This window comes from Aquila chrysaetos, chromosome Z (genome assembly GCF_900496995.4).
Source record: "Aquila chrysaetos chrysaetos chromosome Z, bAquChr1.4, whole genome shotgun sequence".
In the NCBI taxonomy this organism is placed as follows: Eukaryota; Metazoa; Chordata; class Aves; order Accipitriformes; family Accipitridae; genus Aquila; species Aquila chrysaetos.
The window spans coordinates 17,155-38,103 of NC_044030.1; the positions used below are offsets into that span (position 1 = coordinate 17,155).

At 48.9% G+C, this 20,949-nt stretch overlaps 1 protein-coding gene and 3 long non-coding RNA genes across 6 annotated transcripts; 3 read left to right on the top strand and 1 right to left on the bottom strand.

The window, feature by feature from the left end:
- The first annotated feature begins 572 nt into the window (after positions 1–572).
- On the top strand, positions 573–1,993 carry LOC121232670. 2 transcript variants are annotated; one of them, XR_005931563.1, is made up of 2 exons: positions 573–665; positions 1,774–1,993. It is a non-coding gene; the product is annotated as an uncharacterized LOC121232670 (long non-coding RNA). The 2 variants fall into 2 exon arrangements; XR_005931562.1 differs by lacking the exon at positions 573–665 and adding an exon at positions 691–1,031.
- Positions 1,766–11,412, bottom strand: LOC115336832. The gene is made up of 2 exons (XR_003921936.2): positions 10,711–11,412; positions 1,766–2,100 (listed from the first exon to the last, which is right to left on the bottom strand). It is a non-coding gene; the product is annotated as an uncharacterized LOC115336832 (long non-coding RNA).
- On the top strand, positions 3,909–10,115 carry LOC121232671. Its single transcript, XR_005931564.1, has 2 exons — positions 3,909–3,939; positions 7,192–10,115. It is a non-coding gene; the product is annotated as an uncharacterized LOC121232671 (long non-coding RNA).
- Positions 11,413–13,473: 2,061 nt separating the features above from the next.
- On the top strand, positions 13,474–15,058 carry EMC4 (ER membrane protein complex subunit 4). Of its 2 annotated transcripts, XM_030004445.2 has the most exons (5): positions 13,474–13,602; positions 13,696–13,795; positions 13,971–14,124; positions 14,700–14,860; positions 14,986–15,058. In XM_030004445.2, exons 1-5 carry the CDS (start codon positions 13,529–13,531, stop codon positions 15,019–15,021), a joined length of 525 nt encoding a protein of 174 aa, XP_029860305.1. In that variant the 5' UTR covers positions 13,474–13,528; the 3' UTR covers positions 15,022–15,058. The 2 variants fall into 2 exon arrangements, with proteins under 2 accessions (XP_029860305.1, XP_029860306.1); XM_030004446.2 differs by lacking the exon at positions 13,696–13,795 and having other exon boundaries at positions 13,514–13,602.
- The last annotated feature ends 5,891 nt before the right edge of the window (positions 15,059–20,949 follow it).

Below are 20,949 nucleotides of genomic sequence, written 5' to 3' on the forward strand. Positions count from 1 at the left end.
CGCAGCGGCGCATTTTGCAGCACGCTGGCTGCTGCCTCCTATAGACTAAAATGCGGTACTGCAGTCTGAAAACTGCGCATGCGCAGTGACGCATTTACAGCGCATTCGCTGTTGCCTCCCATTGACCAAAATTAGGCATTGTAGGCTTGAAACTGCGCATGCGCAGTGGCGAGTTTTGCCGCGCCCTCTCTCCTGCCACCTAGTGACCAAAATTCGGTACTGCACCTCGGGAGCCGCGCATGCGCGGCGGCACGTTCTGCCAAGAGCTCGCTTCTGTCTCTTATCGACCAAAATACGGTACTGCAGGTCGGGGGCCGCGCATGCGCACTGCCGCGTTTTGCAGCGCTCTCGCTGTTGCCTCCTATTGACCAAAATTAGGCAATGCAGCATTGGAACCGCGCATGCGCAGTGGCGCATTCTGTCAAGCGCTCGCTGCTGCTTCCTATCGACCAAAAGCGGGTACTGCAGGACGGGACAGGCGCATGCGCAGTGGCGCATCCTGGCAAGTGCTCGCTGCTGCCGTCTATTGACCAAAGTTTGGTACTGCAGCTCGGCGGCCGCGCATGCGCAGTCCGCGGAAGCAGTATGGCGGCGCCCGGGGCGCGGGTCCTGGCGGGGGTGGGTGCGCGCCGGTGACGCGCGGATCAAACTTTACAACTCGGAGGGTGAGTTATAAAGCAGGTGTCTTTATTTCGGCGCCGGGTGCAAGGGGATTTCTCCTCAAAGCTTGCACACCGTCTCGGCAAGCAGCCAGATATTTATTACACCAAAGCATACATATTCATAGGGTTACACAATACAAAATATACATATGTATAAGTTGGGGCGGGGTTAGTTCAAAAGCTTGTGTCAGCAGTTCTAAAATGTTTATGTCATCTTGCGCAGGCTCAGATCTGTCTCTGGTGGTCGTTTACTTCTTCAGGGGTCTTTTCTTCTTCTTCTGTTCTCTAGATGAACTTTAGTCATTTACACATGCTCTCTTCTTACTTGGTGATTTCAGCGGTTTTTAACAAGTCCTAGCCAGTTCTGTGGTAAGACTAAGATTGCAGTTCCTGTTATCCCTTTGTTTGGCATGTCAGTCCTTGACGAATACCAGTCCTGGATAAGCTTAACCCTTGACAGACGCCACAGGTGCCGGGCCCCGGCACGCGAGCCTCGAAAGAACAAACAAGGCCAACAGAATTATTAAACAATATTTAAGTGGTCAAAAGGCAAATAGTTACTTCCCTGTATTGGCGGGACCACCGGTGAGGCGAGCGATCCCCTCCGGCCTGGGCAGGGGGTGCCTCCTGCCCGCTGCCCGCCCGGGGCTGCCGGGCCGGGAAGCTGCGAAGCGGCCGGTGCGGCAGGCTCCCGGTCCGCCGGAGGCGAGCCGGGCCAGGGCAGCCCCAGGGAGCGGCCACTGGGTGCCTTCCCCACTGGCCAGAGACCCCCCGGAGCCTCCCCCGGCCTCGCTCGCCCCATGTAGCTGCCCCCAGCTGCAGCCCCCCCCCCACCGCCGAAGCCTGTCCCATAGCCCCAGGCAGCCCCCAAGCCCTGTTGTGAGGGCAGCGAGCTGGCCCTCCACTGGTCTTGAGTCTCCCTGGACGTGGGTACCATTAGCAGCAGTGTGGGGAAAGAGCGGGTGTTCCTGAGTTTCCCTTAACGTGGGTACCATTAGCAGCAGCGTGGGGAAAGAGCGGGGTCTGTGGGAGCCCCTGTGGAAGGAGGGGCTCCGGACAGGGGTGATCTGTGATAGTAACAGTCGCTGCTTCTTCTTTCCCTCTTCCACAGGCCGCGCTGAGGATGCGGTTGTCCATTCCTCCCATGGGGATGCCGCTGACTGTGCCCGCCTCAGGCTTGCGTGGGCTGTCTCTGCCTGGCCTCGCACTCCTCCTGGCGTGGGAGCAAAAAGGGACAGGCGGAGCACTTACTGGCTGTGGACAGGAGCTGCTGCGGCTGAAGCTGGAGGGGCCAGAGAAAGGTAAAGCTGCTGAAGAATAAAATAAAGGGGGTCCAGCCAGCAGCTGCAGACAGGAGACAGCCTGCCTCTCCAGGTGAGGAAGGATCCCTCTTAGTGTAGTCCTCAGCAGATCCGATCACCGACGTGCACGGCAGGGTCTGTATGTGTAACCAAAAGCACAGTACAGCCATGTAGTTTGCGCACACGTGAGGCTGTGTTTCTAGGAAGCCTCATATTGTAAGAGCTCTAAGACACCAACCTATTCTCTTAGGTGGATGACAGTCAAGTGACCAGAGCTACAGAGCAGGAAGGGAGAGGGAGAGAGAGACAGATGTGTCCAACTGTCCCATTCTCCCAGCAGCTCCAAAACTGGGAGGTACAGTGACTCCTGGACCCCTGGGGCTGTGTCACCCCTCTTCTGCATCCCAGTCGCTCCCTGCCCCCACCTTCTCTTTCTCTCACTGCTGTCAGGTTTTTTTTTTTGCTTCCTGCACCTCTCCCTCTCTTGTTCTTCAAGTCACCCTCTTTCTCTGTTGTTCTGCCTCTCTGTTTTATTTTTTTCTCTGCACTTCTGTCCTGTTCCATCGCTCTTTTTATTCATCCTCTGTCTCTGCCCTGCAGCCCATCACTACTTTGTCTTTCTCCATCTATCTGTCTGTCTTCCTATCCCAATCTTGTTAATTCCTCCCTGTCTGCCCTTTAGCCCTTCACAATTCCCACCGCTCTCACCTGTCTGGCACTGTGTCTCTATTTTTAAATTCCTCTCTCTCTGCCCTGTATTCTAGATACACTTTTACTTTCTTAGATTCTTTTATTCCAAGTCCCTGTCCCTGTGTTTTAACTTTTTCCCTCACTGTCCCATAGCCCATTTTTGTCTTTATCATTCTCTCTCTGTCTGGCTCCCTGTCCCTATTCTTTATTTCCCCTCTCTCTCCCCTTTAGCTCATCAGTGGTTTTGGTATTTCTCAGTCTCTCTGTCCCAACTCACTGTCCCCTTTTTTAATTCCTCCTTCTGCCCTGTGGCCCATCATGAATCTTTGTTTTTCTCCAGCTCTCTCTCTGGTACCCTCTCCCTTTTTATTAGTTCCTCCTGTCTGTCCTGTAGCCCATTGCTATTTCCCCCCAGCCCCTGCCTCTCTCCCTCTGTGTCTCCCTTTCCCTATTTTTCAGTCCCCCCTCTCTGCCCTGTAGCTGATCGCTGTTGTAGTGGGTTTGTGTGGCAAGGTTTTGCTAGCTGGGGTGGGGGAGTGGGCAGGGGCTGCAGGCGTGGGTTCTGTGAGAAGACACCAGGACTTGCCCCCATGTTGGGCACAGCCAGTTCCAGCTCCAAGACGGATCTGCTACTGCTCAAAGCCGAGCCAACCAGCAACGCTGGTAGCACCTCTGTGATATTTAACAAGGGCTAAAAAAATGCTGTGCAGAAGCTGCCGTAGAGAAAATGTGAGTGTGAAACAGCCCTGCAGACCCCCAGGTCGGTGAAGAAGGAGGGGAGGAGATGCTCCAGGCGCCGGAGCAGAGATTCCCCTGCAGCCTGTGGGGAAGACCACGGTGAGGCAGGCTGTCCCCCTGCATCCCAGGGAGGTCCACGGTGGAGCAGATCTCCACTGGCAGCCCGGGGAGGACCCCACGCCGGAGCAGGCGAATGCACCCGAAGGAGGCTGTGACGCTGTGAAGAGGAGCCCACACTGGAGCAGGTTTTCTGGCAGGACCTGCGGCCCCATGGGAGTGACCCCACACTGGAACAGAAGAAGAGCATGAAGGAGGAAGGAGCAGCAGAGACAACTTGTAATGAACTGACTGCAACCCCCCGCTCCCCCTGTGCTGCTCGGCAGGAGGAGGTGAAGTCAGGAGTGAAGATGAGCCCCAGGGAAAAAAGAGAGGGGTGGGGGGAAGGTGTTTTTCAGATTTGTTCGTATTTCTCATTATCGTACTCTGATTTTGATTGACAATAAATTAATTTCCCCAAGTCGAGTCTGTTTTGCCTGTGACAGTAATTGGTGAGTGATCTCTTTGTCCTTATCTTGACCCACAAGCTTTTCTGTTGTATTTTCTACACTCCTGTCTTATTGAGGAGGGGGAATGATAGAGTGGCTTGGTGGGCACCTGTCGGCCAGCCGAGGTCAACCCACCACAGTTTCCTTCTATCAGGCTCCCTGTCCCTATTTTTTAAATCTTGCCTATGTTTCTTGTATGCCATCACTTTTGAAACTTTCTTTCTACCTCTCCATCCCTATTTAAATTCTTGCACGTTTCTTAAACGCCGTTGCTTATTAAATTTTCTTGCCACCTTTCCCTCTCTCTGTCTCCCTGACCTTATTTTAATTTCTTGCCTGTGTTTCTTGTACCCTGATGCTTTTCAAATTTCTTTCTTATGTCTCCCTCTATGCAGCTCCGTGTACCTACTTTTTGATTCTTGTATCCTGTTGCTTTCAAAATTTTCTTTCTATGTCTCCCTCTATCCATCTCCCTGTCTCTAGTTCTTAACTCTTCCTTATCTGTCCTGTATCCTGTCACTTCTTACATTTTCTTTCTGTATCTCCCTCTTTCTATCTCCCTGTGCCTGTTTGTTAGTTCTTGCCTATGTTTCTTGTATGCTGTTGCTTTTCGAAATTTTTCTACGTCTACCTGGCTCCCTGTTTCTATTTTCTAGTTCTTGCTGTTTCTTCTTTCCTATCACTTTAGAATTTTTCCCTGTCCCTTGTCCTGTCTCTATCTTGTTGTCCTGCCAGTCCCTTCCCCTTCTCTCCCCCGCTTCCTGTCATTTATTCCTCCATCTCCCCATCCTTGTTGTTTTGCTCAGTCTCTCCGCTCTTCTCTCTCTACACCCTTTTCCTGCTCCTCGTCCCTCTCTTGTTCCCAGCATCCCATTTTCTGGCTCCCTGTCTCGCACCTCTGTGTCCCTCTGTGCTTCCTCCTGTTTTTCTCTTCCCTTTTATGCCCCCTCGTCCTGCTGCCTTTGGGCACCGAGCCTTGTAGCCAGCTCACTGCCAGGATTTCTTATGTGCGTGAATGAATAAATTTTTCCTGCCCTCCTCTGTGTCCCTGGATGTGGGTAGGTGCAGGGGCGGGGGTGATGTGCTGTGGGACTTTGGCAATGGCCCCTGTTCCCGATGGGCTCCAGCTGGGGCTGGGACAGCTCCAGCTGTGGCCAGTGAGGCTGAGGATGAGGCTGGTCCTGCTGTGCGAAGGCTCCAGCTGTAAAGGGGGCTGCCTGGGCAAGCCTGCCTGAGGGAGCTGATGGAGGGGAACTGGCTGAGGAGGGAATCCAAGGGGGTCCGGCTGGCAGGTGTCTCCAGCAAGGAATGGCCAGTCCCTGTGGCAAGGAAGGATCCCTCTGAGCTGTCCCCAGCCTCTCTGTTGGCTACACGTGTGAGCCGCCACGTATCAAGGAAGCCTTGTGGATGAGCAGCATCCGTGCTGCCGAGTAGGTGAGGGTCGGGCAGCCGGCACTGGGGAGGAGGAAGGGGCAGAGGCAGAGAGAGAAGCGTCAGGGTGGTGAAGGTCTGCTGCCGGCACCAGGAGCTGCGGTGAGTCGCACGTCCTCTCCTCTACGTCCCAGCCCACCCTTCTTTAGATGTCTGCCTGCCTCCCTTCCTCCATCTCTGCCTGCCCACCTATGTGTATGGCTCCTCAAAACTAGTTATTCTTCTGCCAACTCTGCCCAGTAACCCATTGCCTTTTAAATTTGTAATATGTCTCTCTCTAACCAGCTGCTTCTCCCTGTTTTTCATTTTTTTCCGCACCACCTTGTACTCGGTTACTTTTTAAATTTAATTTCTATGTCTTCCTCTAACTCAGGAGGAAGTTGAGGAGGATTTAGAAATGCTGGTAGCGCCTGGACTGAGAGCCCTGAGGTGGGAATTTGAGCTTTATAAGAAGGAATCTGAGGATGAGAGTGAGGAAAGTACTGGTGAAGCTTCTCATCACACTCTGGTAGCTGAATGGACTCAGAGTAGGCAGGCTGTTGGGAATGATGGACCGGTTGTGGTAAAAGTTCCATTTTCAATTTCAGATTTGAATAATTGGAAAGCTGCTGCAGGAAATTATCGGGATGATCCAGAAAAGGTAACGAATGCCTTTGAAATGATGGTTAAAACGCAAAATCCAGATTGGCAGGATGTTGAAGCTATTTTACAGGTGTTGTTTGATGGTATGGAAAAATACGTGGTTCGTAGGGCTACGAGAACTCAGATTCAGGCACAGTTAGCCTCAGGGATGTTGCAAGGACAAGTACAGAATCATTTCCCTTCCGCTGATCCTGGGTGGGATCCTAATGATCCTAGGGATAGATGGATGTTACCAGGATATCAGAAGTGGGTGTTGTTTGGAATACAAAATGCAATGCTGAAAGCTATAAACTGGTCTAAATTGTAGGAGATTAAGCAGGATAGGAAAGAGTTGCCGACTGATTTTTTTGAATAAACTAAAGGAGGCGGCTCAGAAATGTACTACTCTAGATATTGAATCAGAAAAAAGAAAAAGTCAGTTGGTAACTTGGTTTGTTGGGCAATCGTCTGATGATATTCGGAAGAAGTTACAAAAGTTGTAAGGAGCAGAGGCTAGAGATATCGGAAAGATGTTGGACATTGCTTGGATAGCGTATAGGAACAGGGATCAACAGAAGGAAAGACGGAATGCGAGATTAATGGCTGCGCTCAAGAGTATGCAAGTGTCTCGGAGGGGAGTAAGGGGAGGATCAAGAGGTGGTTTTAGAGGAAGAGGCAGAGGATGAGGAGTACCAAACCTGACTGTGGGACAGAATCAGTGTGCATATTGTAAGAGGGAGGGTCATTAGAAAAATGAATGCCCTTCCTTGCTGGAATCAAAAGGAGCGGGGGCACCTGTGCTAGCAATAGAGGATGAGGATTGAAGGGGACCGGAGGACTCTTCCCCAGCAGAGCCTCTGGTTATAATTAAGCTGGGGAATGAGGAGGTGGAGTGTTTGATAGATGCAGGGGCAACATATTCAGTTTTAAATACAATGCAACATGAATTAGGGACCGACTCAGTAGAGAATTATTGGTGCGACAGGAATCTCAGAGCGGAGGCCATTTTTTAAACCTTTCAAGTTCAAAATCAGAAAACAGTGGGTTACACACCGATTTCTTTATTTACTAGGTGCACCTAAACTGTTGATAGGCCGAGATTTGTTAGAAAAACTTGAAGGAGAAATAAAATTTAAGGAGGGGGAAGTAGAAGTATTGATACCAGAATCTAAATATATCCAAGCATCAGTATTTTTGTTACAGGAAGATAAACCAGTGAGTGGAGAAACAACTACAGAAGTGGAAGAGGCAGTAATTCCCTTTGTCTGGGCTGGAGAAGTACCTGGAAGGTCGAAAAGAGCTGATCCTATAAGAATAGATTTTAAAGCCAGAATCGCCACTGGTAAGGTTGAAACAGTACCCTATGAAAATTGAAGCTAAACTGGGATTATTACCATTGATACAAAAGTTTTTAAAATATGGATTATTAAAGGAGTGTGAGTCTAAGTGTAACACCCCAATTCTGCCAGTGAAAAAGGTAGATGGAAAAACGTACAGATTAGTTCAGGATTTAAGGTCTATCAATCAAATAGTGCAGGATATATGGTTGCAAATCCATATACCTTACTGACAACCCTGACGGAAAAGCAGGGTTAGTTTGCAGTATTGGATTTAAAAGATGCCTTTTTTCTGCATCCCGCTTGCCTTTGAAAGTCAGGAGATGTTTGTTTTTGAGTGGGAAAATCCAGAGACGGGAAGGCAAACTCAATATACCTGGACTGTACTGCCACAGGGGTTTAAAAATAGCCCCACTATTTTTGGAAATCAGCTTGCTAAAGAACTCAAAATTTGTCAAACTGAAAACAGAGAGGGTGTTATGTTACAATATGTAGATGATATTCTATTGGCAGGAGAAACTCCTGAAGAATGTTTGAAATTAACTATAAGTCTTCTGAACTTTCTTGGAATTAGTGGTTATCGAGTGTCAAAGGAGAAGGCCCAGATAGCTCAAGAAACTGTGATGTACCTGGGCTTTGAAGTCCTTAAAGGTCACTGACAACTATCTGCGGAAAGGAAAGAAGCTATTTGTTGACTTCCAGAGCCAAGCACGCTTCGAGAGCTGCAAACCTGCTTAGGAATGACAGGATGGTGTCGTCTGTGGATTGATGAGTATAGGCTATTGGTGAAACCATTATATGAGATACTGAAAACCTCCTCAAATAATTGTTTAAAATGGACTGAGGAAGGAAGAGCTGCTTTCAAAAATCTTAAACAAGCATTACTGAGAGCACCTGCGCTTGCATTACCCAATTTGGTGAAACCTTTTGAGTTATTTGTCCATGAACGAAGAGGAATAGCACTGGGAGTACTTACCCAATTTCTTGGACTTTTGGGTCGAGCAGTAGCATATTTCTCTAAGGAATTAGATATTGTAAGTCAAGGATGGCCTGGCTGCCTAAAAGCTGTTGCACCTACTGTGATGTTAATACAGGAAGCTCGGAAGTTTACCCTGGGTCAGAAGATTACTGTATATGTACCACATATGGTAATCACAGTATTAGAACAAAAAGGGGGACATTGCTTAGCTCCAAGCCGAATGATAAAATACAAGTGATTCTGCTAGAGCAAGATGATACACAGCTTAAGACAACAATGGTTGTGAATCCTGCTACTTTCCTAGCGACAGAACAGGCGGAAGAGAATCCAGAACATGACTGTTTACAAACCATAGAGGAAGTGTATGCCAGCAGGTCAGACTTAAAAGACACTCCCCTTGAAAATCCAGACTTAGAATTATATACTGATGGGAGTAGTTTTGTTCAAAATGGAAAGCGAGTGTCTGGATATGCACTAACAACAATAGCTGAAGTAGTGGAAGCATGAGGCCTATCATCAAAAGTATCTGCACAAAAAGCTGAAATAATTGCTCTCACTAGAGCTTTGGACTCGAGTAAAGGGAAACGTGTAAATATATGGACAGACTCAAAATATGTATTTGGAGTGATACATGCCCATGGGGCTATATGTTAGAAGAGAGGCCTATTGACTACACAAGGAACAACAATAAAGCATAAAGAAGAGATCTTGAAACTTTTAGAAAGTATCCAAGCTCCTGCTGAAGTAGCTGTAATGTATTGCAAAGCCCACCAGTCTGGATCAACCACTCAAAGTCAGGGAAATAAACTAGCTGACTGGGCTGGAAAAAGGGCTGCAGAAAAAGGCACACAAGTGGAAACTTTTGTCATAACTCCAGAATGGAAAACAGTGTTGCCAGATAAACCCCTATATGATAAACAAGACTCAAAATTAATTGAGACCTTAAAAGCAGAAAAACAAGAAGATGGATGGGTGGTTACACCATTGGGCCTAGTGGTAGTTCCCTACTCCCTCATGAATGAATTAGTGAGAAAAGAACATTACTCTGTTCATTGGGGAACTGAGAATTTGTTAAAACATTTACAGAAATTGATTATTAGTAAGAACATGGTAGAAAGTGTATGATCCGTAACTGAAAGATATGAAGTGTGCTGTAAAAATAATCCCCAAACACAGAATAGAATTCATTTCGGGCAAATAACTGAGGGAAGAGCACCTGGTGAATATTGGCAAATTGACTTTACTGAATTACCCAGGACAAGAGGATTGAAATATTTGTTAGTCTTTGTAGACATAGATACTGGGTGGCCTGAAGCCTTTCCATGTCGCACCAATAAAGCTCGAGAAGTTGTAAAAATTTTATTAAAAGAAATAATTCCTAGATTCAGAATACCTTTTGGGATGTCATCGGATAGGGGTCCTCATTTCATAGCCAAAATAATTATGGAATTGGCTAAAATGTTAAATATTACTTGGGACCCACATACACCTTATAGACCTCAAGCTAGTGGGAAAGTTGAGAGAATGAATTGTACTCTCAAAACACAAATGAGTAACCTGTGTCAGGAAACTTCAATGGATTGGACACAAGTTTTACCCTTAGCTTTGTTAAGAATCAGAATACAACCTAGGGGCAGACAACGTTTGAGCCCCTGTGAATTGTTATATGGAAGGCCATATCAGACTCCTGGACTACCAGGAGAGATGAGAATACAAGGAGAAAGTGATGTAGGCAATTATTTAATTGCTTTGGGAAAAACTCTGCAAGAATTAAACATGTATGTGGAGTTGAATAAACCTCTGAATCTTGATTCACCAGTTCATTTGTTTCAACCTGGAGATTGGGTTTATCTCAAGCCCCCAAGAAATAAAAATTAAAAAAGAAAAAAACCCCAAGAAGTCAAAAAACAACCCTAAATTAAAAAAAAAAAAAAAAAAATCAAAATAACGCCCCCCAAGAACTAAAACATATGCCAAAAAAAAAGTCTTCCCAAGAAAAAAACACCCCAGGAAGAAAAAAGAAAAAAAGCAACCCCAAGAGATCAAAATTATCCAAGAAATTAAAAAAAAAGAAAAAAGAAAAAAATTAATAAACACCCCAAGAAATCAAAACAACTCCCTGTCATGAATGGGCAATTTAGATCGCTTAATGAACCATTGTCAAAGGTATTAGCAAAAGTGGTTTTATTGAAATATGATGTTGTAGAACTGTGACTTAACAAAGTTCAGTGGCAAGGTTCGCTGTATTACTGTACTGCACAATCATTTGAACAATGATTCAAAACTACCAACGCAGAGTCAAAGTTACCAAGACAAAAATCAAAGTTACCAAGACAAAATCAAAGTTAACACGACATAAATCATAGTTATCATAATACAAAGTTATGCATGATATCGGCCACTTACCAAAGATCTGCCGTTGGTGAAAGGTCTCTCTGCCTCAAGGAGCAACCTTGACAAGGTGTCCCACCTCAAGGGGAGATCACCGCCATGCAGCCACGCTGCTTAGCTGGGAGAGCTCAGAGAAGGCTCGGTTTAGGCTGTCATATTTATGGAATAAAGTGTTTGGCTTGTAGTCAAATTACATGCAATGGGAAAGGTATGCATGAGATTCCTTGTACTCACAACTTTTGTTCTTTGGTAAATGAGTCTTGGAAAGCCACCTGCTGTTCATGTGTTCATCGCATGATCGGCGTTCCATGCTCACTGCATCGCTCTGCTCCTTTGTTGGTTTTCAGAGAACAGACTGGAAATAGGGAAGTTCTTTGCCCATTTCTGGCTCAGGCCTTTACCTCCTTTGGAACCTGTAACAAACTACCACTAGTTTGGTTAAGGAATTGAGTGCATCTGTCACACTCCCCAAGAAATAAATTTTAAAAAAACCCAAAACCAAAACAAAAAACAAAACACCCCCAAGAAATCAAAATAAGCCTGATACCGAAAAGCTAGTTGAAGAAACTGTCTAAGACTTGTTTTGGAGCTTTAGAAAGCAGGCATTCTTTATTGCAGTGCTGGATGCACGGGGGATAGATAATTCCACCTAGTGTGCATGCCACAGCTTCAGCACAAAGAGGTTACATGGAGTAACAATTGCGTATTAATCAGATTAGTATACATATACATAAAAATTATTGTAACTGATTATCATAGTACTGCCTACATCCGATCATGCGCAATGAAGAATCCATTTGAGTCGAAGTGCTGCTTTTACGACCACCGACCCATTTGAAGTTCTTGCTGGCTGTCCTTGAAGTCTTTGTTCCTGTCCTCATTCTTTGATCTTGAAGCTTAATGCAGTTTCAATCACACGTGGTCAGTTTCAACATCGTTCTCATCTAGTGTACAGGAACATCTAGTCATAAGCGCAAAGAACTGCAAAACTTATGAGTAACTACCTCTGCTAGTTAATTGCTTGGCTGTACTTTTGTCTATTGTTTCAATCATAGTGTTAGTATAAGATTTCTGTGAAATATATTAACCTGATTCGTGTCAATATAAAACAATGATAGGGCCGCATGGTGAAATGTCACCCTCTCTGCATATGTAATCTTTAACCATTTTGCTTGATCTTGTATAACCGTAGGCCTAAGAGAAGTAGGAGAGTATATATATAGTTATTGTTTCCTGCAAAAACCATATAACAGTAGGGAATTACGAAAGTTGGAAACGAAATAAAATCAGACATCAAGTAGATTTCTACATCAAGTAGAAATCGAAAAATACTTTACACGGTCTCTCGGAAGTAGTGGAATCCTATAGTTGCAAAGGTTTAAAGAAAAAGGGGGGCGGATTGATATAGAGAACAAACTGCTTATTGTTTAATGATTGTCTCTCTGTAACTTTACATACCAAGGACTGGTGTTTGTCAAGGATTAAGCCTGTCAGAGACTGGTACTTGGGAATGATGAACAAGAAGGAACCAAGAAAAATCACAAGACTTAATTAAGTGTTCGATGAATTTACGATCTTGTTAAGAAGGCACAAGTAGAGGCCTTGCTTGAATAGATAAGGCCGGAAAAGATAAGAACTCCTGCCTTTTGTTCCCATCCTTGTAGATAATTTCGCTTAAACTACCCATATGGTTCTATACCACTAATGAGAACTTAGATAATGAAAACACTAACAAGCACTAATGTATCAAAACATGTAAAGGACCATACTGCGCAGAATCACCTGAGGAGGGTCAAATAGCGGACAAGTGAGGAAGACTATGGAAGACCACCAGAGGACTCCTGAAGACCACCAGAGACCTTCAATGCACCTGCATAAAGGACATTTACATATGCTAATAGTTTCCTGGAAAACTAATGAATATGTATAACATTTCTCAGGAATCTAGTGAATATGTATGTAGAACCTGTACTTAACCTGCACAATTAGACCTGTCGGTGTGTGCCTTGGTAGAGCAGAGGCTCCCGGTGCACCCAGCGCTGTTTGCTTGCCTCTATTCATGTAATAAATTGTAAACTTTAATTAGAATCCTGTTTTGGACATGATCATTTTTCACAATTTCTAATAATTATTTACCAAATCTCACTTTTACAGTCACCTAGCAGCAAGCCAGTTTCCATAGAAGGTACAAAATATTAAAACCATCAAAATACTTAGACGTACCATAGAGAATGTATGGAAATATGCTATCAAGCCCTGCAAGAAGCTAAAAAAAAAAAACAACCAACACCAAGGGAGAACCGAAAACCACCCTGAAGAAGTCAAAAAAACACAGACCAAAGAAATAAATAAAACAAAAAATCAAAATCACTCCCCCAAAAGATTTAAGAGTAAACCAAACAGAAAACCAACCCCAAGAACTTAAGAGGAAAGAAAACCCCAAAACCACCACAGGGACGCTGCGGGCGGGGGAGAGGGGGGGGGAGAAGCACCGGCTCCCGGCGGAACCCGCGTCCCTCCACCATAGTTCCGGGATGGAAAACGTACCGAGGGGGCTGTGGGGGGTTGCTGTGAGGAAGGAGGTCGCTATGGGATTGCCATGGGGCTTCTATGGGGTTCCCTGTGGGGCCGCTATGGGGCAGGCCGTCGCTATCAGGCTCCTGTGGCGTTGCTCTGGGGCAGGCCGTTGCTATGGGGCAGGCCGTTGCTACGGGGCAGGCCGTTGCTATGGCGTTGCTATGGGGCAGGGAGCCCTGCGTGGGGCCCTCCTCACGTGACCGGCGCCCCCCCCTCACGTGACCGCCCTCCTTTTCCGCCTTCGGGCGCTCGCAAGATGGCGGCGGCGGCGGCGGTTCGGGGGAGGCGTTTCAAGTGGTCGCTGGAGTTGGCGGCGGCGCCGGGGGGGCGGTGAGGCCCCGGGGTGTGTGTGTGTGAGGGGATTTGGTGGGTCCGGGTGTCTCCCCAGCCTCACCTACCCCCTGCCCTTTCTATCTCCCCCAGGCCCCGCGGAGCCGCCGAGGGCCGCGGGCCGCTGGGGTTCGCCGAGCGACAGCTGGGGGAGGGCGGCGTCCACGAAAGCGACAAAATCCTCATGGAGAAGGTGGGCTGGGGGGAAAAGGCGGGGGGAAGGAGGGACACCCTCCCCGGACGCCTGGGTCCACCATGGGAGGGATGGTCGGTGTCCCAGATACCTGGGTCCCGTACGAGGGTGGTCCCCGTCCGTCCGTCCGTCCCCCCTCACATCCCGGAATCCTGGGTTCCCTCTTTCCCTGCAGCGTTGCTGGGACGTGGCACTGGCACCGCTGAAGCAGATCCCGATGAACCTGTTCATCATGTATATGGCCGGCAACACTATCTCCATCTTCCCTGCCATGATGGTCTGCATGATGGGCTGGCGCCCGCTGCAGGCCCTCATGTCCCTCTCCGCCAGTGAGTACAACCCCATGCTACAGCCCCACGTGGGTGACAGCTCCCTGGGTGTCCCCCCACGGCCATCCCCTGCTGCGTGACAGTTGCCCTCCATACCTGCGGTCGTCCCCAGCCCTGCATCTCCCCCTGCAACAGTTGTCCCCGCGTGTTCCCCAACAGTCATCCCTACAACAGCCCCCGCCATGCACGTCCCCCTGCAACAGTTGCCCTCACGCATCCCCCAGCAGTTGTCTCTACGACGGTCACCCCCCCATCAATTTCCCCGCATGTCCCTGAGCAGTTTCCCTCCATGTCAGTTGTTCCCGTGCGTCCGCCAACAGACCCACGCGTCGCTCGCCCCCATGCATACCCCTGCAGTTGCCCCTGTGACAGTCGCCCCATATCAGTCACTCCCGCGTGTCCCCCAACGGTCGCCCAACAGCCACCCCCATGCCATCCACCCCGCGCTTCCCCCACCACTCTTCCCCACGACGCTCCCCTGCCACTCCCCACCCATCCCTACCCCCGGTCCCCCACGGTGCCGGGTGTGCAGCGTGTGGGTGACAGTGACAAGTCCCACCCTGTCCCCGCCACAGCACTGAAGGCACTGGAGAGCTCGAGCCGGCGGGCACTGCAGGGGCTGGTGTTCCTGGTGGGCAATGGGCTGGGACTGGCGCTGGCCCTCTACAAGTGCCAGGCCATGGGGCTGCTGCCCACCCGCCCCTCTGACTGGCTGGCCTTCGTTGCCCCCCCACAGGTGCGCCCTGAAGCCGGGGTTCCCCCTGCCCTGCCCCATCCCCGCTGCCCTGGACGCCAGGGTTCCCCCTGGCCTGGACACCAGGGTCCCCTCACTCACCGCCTTTCTCTCTTTTCCCTTGGCAGCGCATGGAGTTCACTGGGGGGGGCCTGATCCTGTGACCAGTGTGTCCACCCACCAATAAAGGCAATGGCAGGCTGGTGATGTTATTTTTGCAGGGGGTTCTGAGGGTTTTGGGGGGTCAGCCCAAGGAGGCACCGGGATGGGTCAGAGAGAAAACCGTTTATTGGTGGCATGTGCTGGGAGCACTGGGGCCAGTACTGGTGGTGTTGGGGCCCGTACTGGGAGTGCACTGGAGGAGCACTGAAGCGAGTACTGGGAGTGCCCTGGGAGCCTTGGGGGCCACTCATGGAGCACACTGGAGCTGCGCGCGGAGCCTTGGGGCCCGTACGGGGAGCCTAAGGGCCTGTACTGGGAGCACTGGGAGTGTACTGGGAGCCTTGGGGCCTGTAGTGGGTGTGCACTGGAGCTGCATGCAGAGCCTCAGAGCCCATACTGGGAGCCTTAGGGCTTGTACTGGGAGACTTGGGGGCCACACTGGAAGTGCACTGGAGCTGCGCTCGGAGCCTCAGGGCCCATACTGGGAGCCTTAGGGTGCATACTGGGAACACTGGGAGTCCATTGGGAGCCTTGGGGCCCATACTGGGCTAGGACTCAGAGAGCTGCGGGCCAAGCTGGCACTGTACTGGGAACACTGGGTCCATACTGGGAACATACTGGGATCTTGGTTTAACTGTAGCTCATGCTGGCATCATACTGGGAGCACTGGGGTCCATACTGGGATCTGACTCACAGCTGTGGCTCAGGCAGGCATCATACTGAGAGCACTGGGCCCACACTGGGAGTGTTGAGGCCATACTGGGATCCTACTTGAAAAGCTGTGACCCAGACTGGCATTGTACTGGTAACATGGAAGCACTGGGTCCATACTAGGAGTGTGGCAGCCCATTTTGGGGTCATGCCTGAAGACCTGTGGCTTAGGCTGGCATCATACTGGGAGCACTGGTGCTATACTGGGATCATACTCAGAGCTCTGGCCCAGACTGGCATTGTACTGGGAGCACTGGAGCTCGTACTAGAAAGCTGGGCCCATACAGGGATGGTGGTGGGTGAGCCAGGGCAGTGCGTGTGTGGTACTGGGATGTACTTGGCCATACTGGTGCGCTCAGGGGCTGGGGGGGGGTCCCTACCGCCTACACCCCCAGCCCCTTCCCTCAGCACCCCCAGGAGCTCCAGGTCTGACCCACGTCAAGGGCCTGACCCATGGCTGACCCCTAAGTACCCCCACTGCCCTGTAACTGCCCCCAGCTGCCCCACACCTGCCCCATAACTGCCCCCCAGTTCTCCCAACTGCCCCAAAACTGCCCCACGCCTGTCCAAATGCCCCCAAACTACCCGATTTCCCCCAAGTGCCCCATAAGTGTCCCCCTGTTTGCCCCCCAGCTGCTCCATAGCTGCCCTCCCTGCCCCATAACCACCCCCAGATTCCGCCCACTGCCTCATTTTTGCTTCTTTTGCCCCATTTTGCCTCAGTTTTCCCTGGGTTTGCCCCGTTTTTGCCCTGTTTGCCCCAGTTTTGCTCTTTTGCCCCGTTTTGCCCATTTTCACCCCTTTTCCTCCTATTTCTTTTTGGTGTTGGCCCACTTTTTCCTTGTTCTCCCCCATTTTTCCCTGCTTTTGTCCCATTTGCCCTGTTTTGGACTATTCCCCTCGTTCTTGCCCCAACCCCCATAACTCGCTGGTTTTGCCCATCACCTTATTTTTGCCTTTTTTTCCCTGACTTTGACCTGTTTTGCCTCCTTTGTGCCCTGTGTCCTCCCTCCTGTTTCCTTATTTTTCCCCAGTTTTCCCCATTTCTTCTCTGTTTCCATGATTTCGCTCTTTCTCCCTCTTCCATTTTTTTCTCGTTTTGCTCCATTTCCACCATTTCTCCCCCTTCTCCCCATTCCTGACCCACTTCCCCACATTTTCCCCCATTTTCCTACAATTTCCCCTCAAGTTTTCTCCTCTCCTGTTTTCCCCTGGGTTTTGCCTGTTTCTGCCCCATATCCCTGTTTTACCCTGTTTTTTCCCCCATTTCCCTGGTTTTCTCCCAACTTTTTGCCAATTTGTGCCCCATTTTTCCCCATTTCATTTTTTTCCCATCTTTCCCTTTTCCTTTGTTTTTTTCCCCATTTTCACTCATTTTTGCCACCCCACCCCCACCCCTCCCCAGGGCTCCAGCCTGTGTCTCCCAGTGACTCCCAGTACAGCCTAGATCCCTGCCTTCCAGTTTGGACCAGTGCCTCCTAGTGAGTCCCAGTACAGCCCAGTGCCCTCCCCAGGGCTCCCAGTATGATCCAGAGCCCCACAGTGATTCCCAGTATAGCTCAGAGCCCCATCCCAGTATATCGCACTGCCGTTTCAGTGCTTCCCAGTACACCCCAATGCCTCCCAGTGCCCTCCCAGGCCACCCCAGTCCCCCCAGTGGCACTCACAGGTTGAGGCCCTGGTGGGGGGGTGCCCCCCCCCATGAAGGGGGCCTGTGATGGGGCGGGGCCTCCCTCTGACATCATCAGCGGTGTAACATATGATGTCATACCAGGGAAGTTCCTACTGACTGGAAAAGGGGAAACATAACCCGTGCATAACCTGTATAAATTTCAGAGATCCAAACGGACCGTGGCAGTTGCCCAGAGTAGTTGTGGATGCCCCATCATTGGCAGTGTTCAAGGCCAGGTTGGATGGGGCTTTGAGCAACTTGACCTAGTGGAAGGTGTCCCTGCTCATGGCAGGAGGGTTGGACTAGATGATCTTTAAAGGTCCCTTCCAACCCAAACCGTTCTGTGATTCTCTCTGTATGTATGTGTATGTCAAGTTACTACAAAACTACTACCAAGAAGCAAGTGTGTAGATATTTCAAGTTATTACAAAAATTATCACTACTAAAGAAAGCAAGTGTATGTATATTTCATTATTAGCAGCACTACTAAAGTAGCAAGGATATACATATTTCAATATTAGCAGCAAGTATACTTACAAATAATTACTTACGTGTGTGCCTCTAAATATATTCAAAGTAATTCCAGTACGGTGTTCATCAAACCGCTCCCAGGGGAGACGCCAGTCAACAACAGACAAAGTTTCACTTCAGATGTCATCAGCGTCTCAGAGTCTGCAGTAAGCCAGGCATCCCTGGCCAGGGTCCAGTCTGTGGAGATCTTGTAGGAAAAGTTTGCACAGAGAGTGTGCTTGGGGAGAGGCTCCATTCTGGTTAGAAAGCAAGTAATTTTTATATCCCAGAGACGTAAGAGGGTATAGGACACCACCACCTGCAGCAGTCAATAGATGTTGCTAACTCCTGTTTTTCACCTGGGACTGCCAATAGACAATGTTCTTTTTTATTGTCTCAGATGAGTTTCGACTTTTTCCAGACTGTTTTTCTGTTCTTCCATCTGAAACAGCCAATGGTTGTCACCAATTCCTCCTTTCCCAGACTGTTTTCCACCTTTTTGACTATTTTTCACCTCTCTAGATGATAAGTAGTTTCTGGGTTTTGCCCTCATTGATGGGATGATAATGACATCTCAGGATGTCTCCAGTTTTGAGGTACCCAGCTGCACTTCAGAGATGTCAGCTGTGCTTCTCAGGGATGCTCTGGGTTCCCAGGCTGGGTTCCGAGGCCAGCTGGCATTTTCTCTGTCAGTGTTTTAACAAATATCTTCTGTCAGTATTTTTCTTTATTATAACCAGGTCGCCTTTATGGCTGCTCCCATAACTACACCCCTTGTCCTACGGCCCCTGATGGGTCACTGTGAGTGAGACTACACCATACCTGGTGCATCTCTCCTGCCTTCTAATGTGTGAGGTGGAGTAGACATCTATCTGCGTTAGGGACAGCAGTGGTGGTGTAACTTATGAGAGGGTTTGTCAGTTGAGACGTGAGGATACAGTACCAGTTTAGATAAAAATAATATACACAAGCGATCTGATGCAAGATACAACACAGAAGAGCACAAATCCAACAGCTGGAGTGAGAGCTAATGCCATTAAAACGTGCCATGACACATGCTCTGAGGTCTGGCAGCCAAGACCAGAGCAAAGACCAGTCTATCGGCAGAACTCTGAGCAGGGATTCTTCTTGGGCCACTTAGTGAAAGGTACAGACATGTTGCTGAATGATCTTGTTGAGGAATTTTTATGGCACCCCTTGAAGCGAATTAAACACGCTTCTGCTTAATTATGTATAAAAAAATGAAGAATGCATTGGGCAGAGTCCTCCCACTGTGAGCTGTTCTACAAGGAATCTGGAAATATGTGCCACAAGCCCATTCCCTATATCCACTTGGACCAGCACCAGTCCTGTGAGCGGCTGCATGGGGCACCTCAGCCCGGCCTCGGGTCCGTTCTCCGGCCCAGCTCTGCTGCCCAAAGGTGGCCCCTGAGTGCTCCCATTCCAGGATGGCTACAAGACGATGCTGAGGGTGTTTCTTATCTCTTTCACCAAGGGAAACGTCACTCCTTTGCAGGCAAGTTAATTCTATCCCTGGCATCCCTGCTCCCAGCCAGGGTAACCCCTTCTGCAGGTAGGCTGCCTTGCCCTCCATGCCAGATCATTCCTCGGACAAGAATTAACCACTGCTGAGCAGTTACAATTTGTAATTTCCCCTTCATTATTCACATCACATTCAATTTCTTTAGATTTGTTAGCATAAAAACAACAGGTAGTATTTATTAACAGAGAACCACCTCCCTAAGAGTCTATAAGATAGTCTAAGGCCCAGTGATTTGGATGGCCAATTGTGAGAGGAAATTAATCTCAGTCTGTAGATTCTTTAAAGGACCTACGGTAGCATTTTGGGTAATTTCAAGTGTAGTGGAAATATTAACAATTGGTTGTTCTAACACAGCAAACCCCAGGTTTGGAAACAGTGCATGTACAAAGTTATGAAATTTAATTTGTCCGGTCACTACGGGTTTGAACACTCCATGGTTACTATGTACACGGTATTGGGTGCGTTGAAAGTTAAATGTTAAATATTTAGACCAAAATGCATAGGCATTAAGAAGTGCCATGGTACAAGTGCCTGCGTGCTGTGGTGGTAGGCTTATAGGCATCAGTGCTGCAAAGCCAGAACCACCCAGATGATAAAATGCCCAGAGTCATTGTGATGTTGCAGAATGGACACCATGGATTAGAGAAACACTGAATTTCATTAAGCACTCTTGGCTTAAACAGATTGTCCAAATGGGTTTACAGTCCCTACAGCCAGATATGTTTTCTGGACCACCTGTGTCCTAATTATTGTTAGTACTCAGCCAACCATTAGTCAGCAGATTGCAGCCTGTAGAATTAGGTACAGTGAAATTACCATATCTTTGACAGTATTAACATTCTGTGTGAGATTCCAGAGTTCCAGACCATTAAAAACACCTTTGTTTGTACTTGCTGATTCATTATTACAGGTCCATGAGGTTTTTTGGTCAGAATCAATACAAGCTTGTTTCACTTCATGCCAAATTGTCAGTCAGTATGATGAACAAAATATGAGCAAAATCCAGGGAAGATAATCTGAGTTTCCAGTTGCTGATGTTGCAGTTAGGGTAACTTGAAAGAAAACACAAATCCACTTTATTCCTTTTGGAGAATAGATAATTTGGATGTCCGTTGCTCAGAAATGAGATATTTGTCACTCCGATGGCCGAGCACTTTCCACGTGGCGTTTGTAATACACGAGGGAGGGGTCACGGTTAAGTGGGCGGGGCCTTGGGGGCGGGCGTGAGTGTAGGGCGTGAGACCCCGAGGGGAGGGGCTGTCTGGGGCCTTGCAGTGCATGGGGAGTGGGCGGGGCCTGGTGGGACGGGGGCGGGGCTTGCCTCAGCCACGGCAGCTGGGGAGGGATAGGTGGTGTGTTGGGAGGCGTGGCCGTCCTGGAGGGGGCGTGGTTTTGCGGTTGAGGGCGGGGCTTCCTCACTTAGGGCCGTGAGGGATGGGGGCGGGGCTTCGCCTGGGGACGGCGGGGAGGAGGGGGAGGCCGCCATCTTGGGAG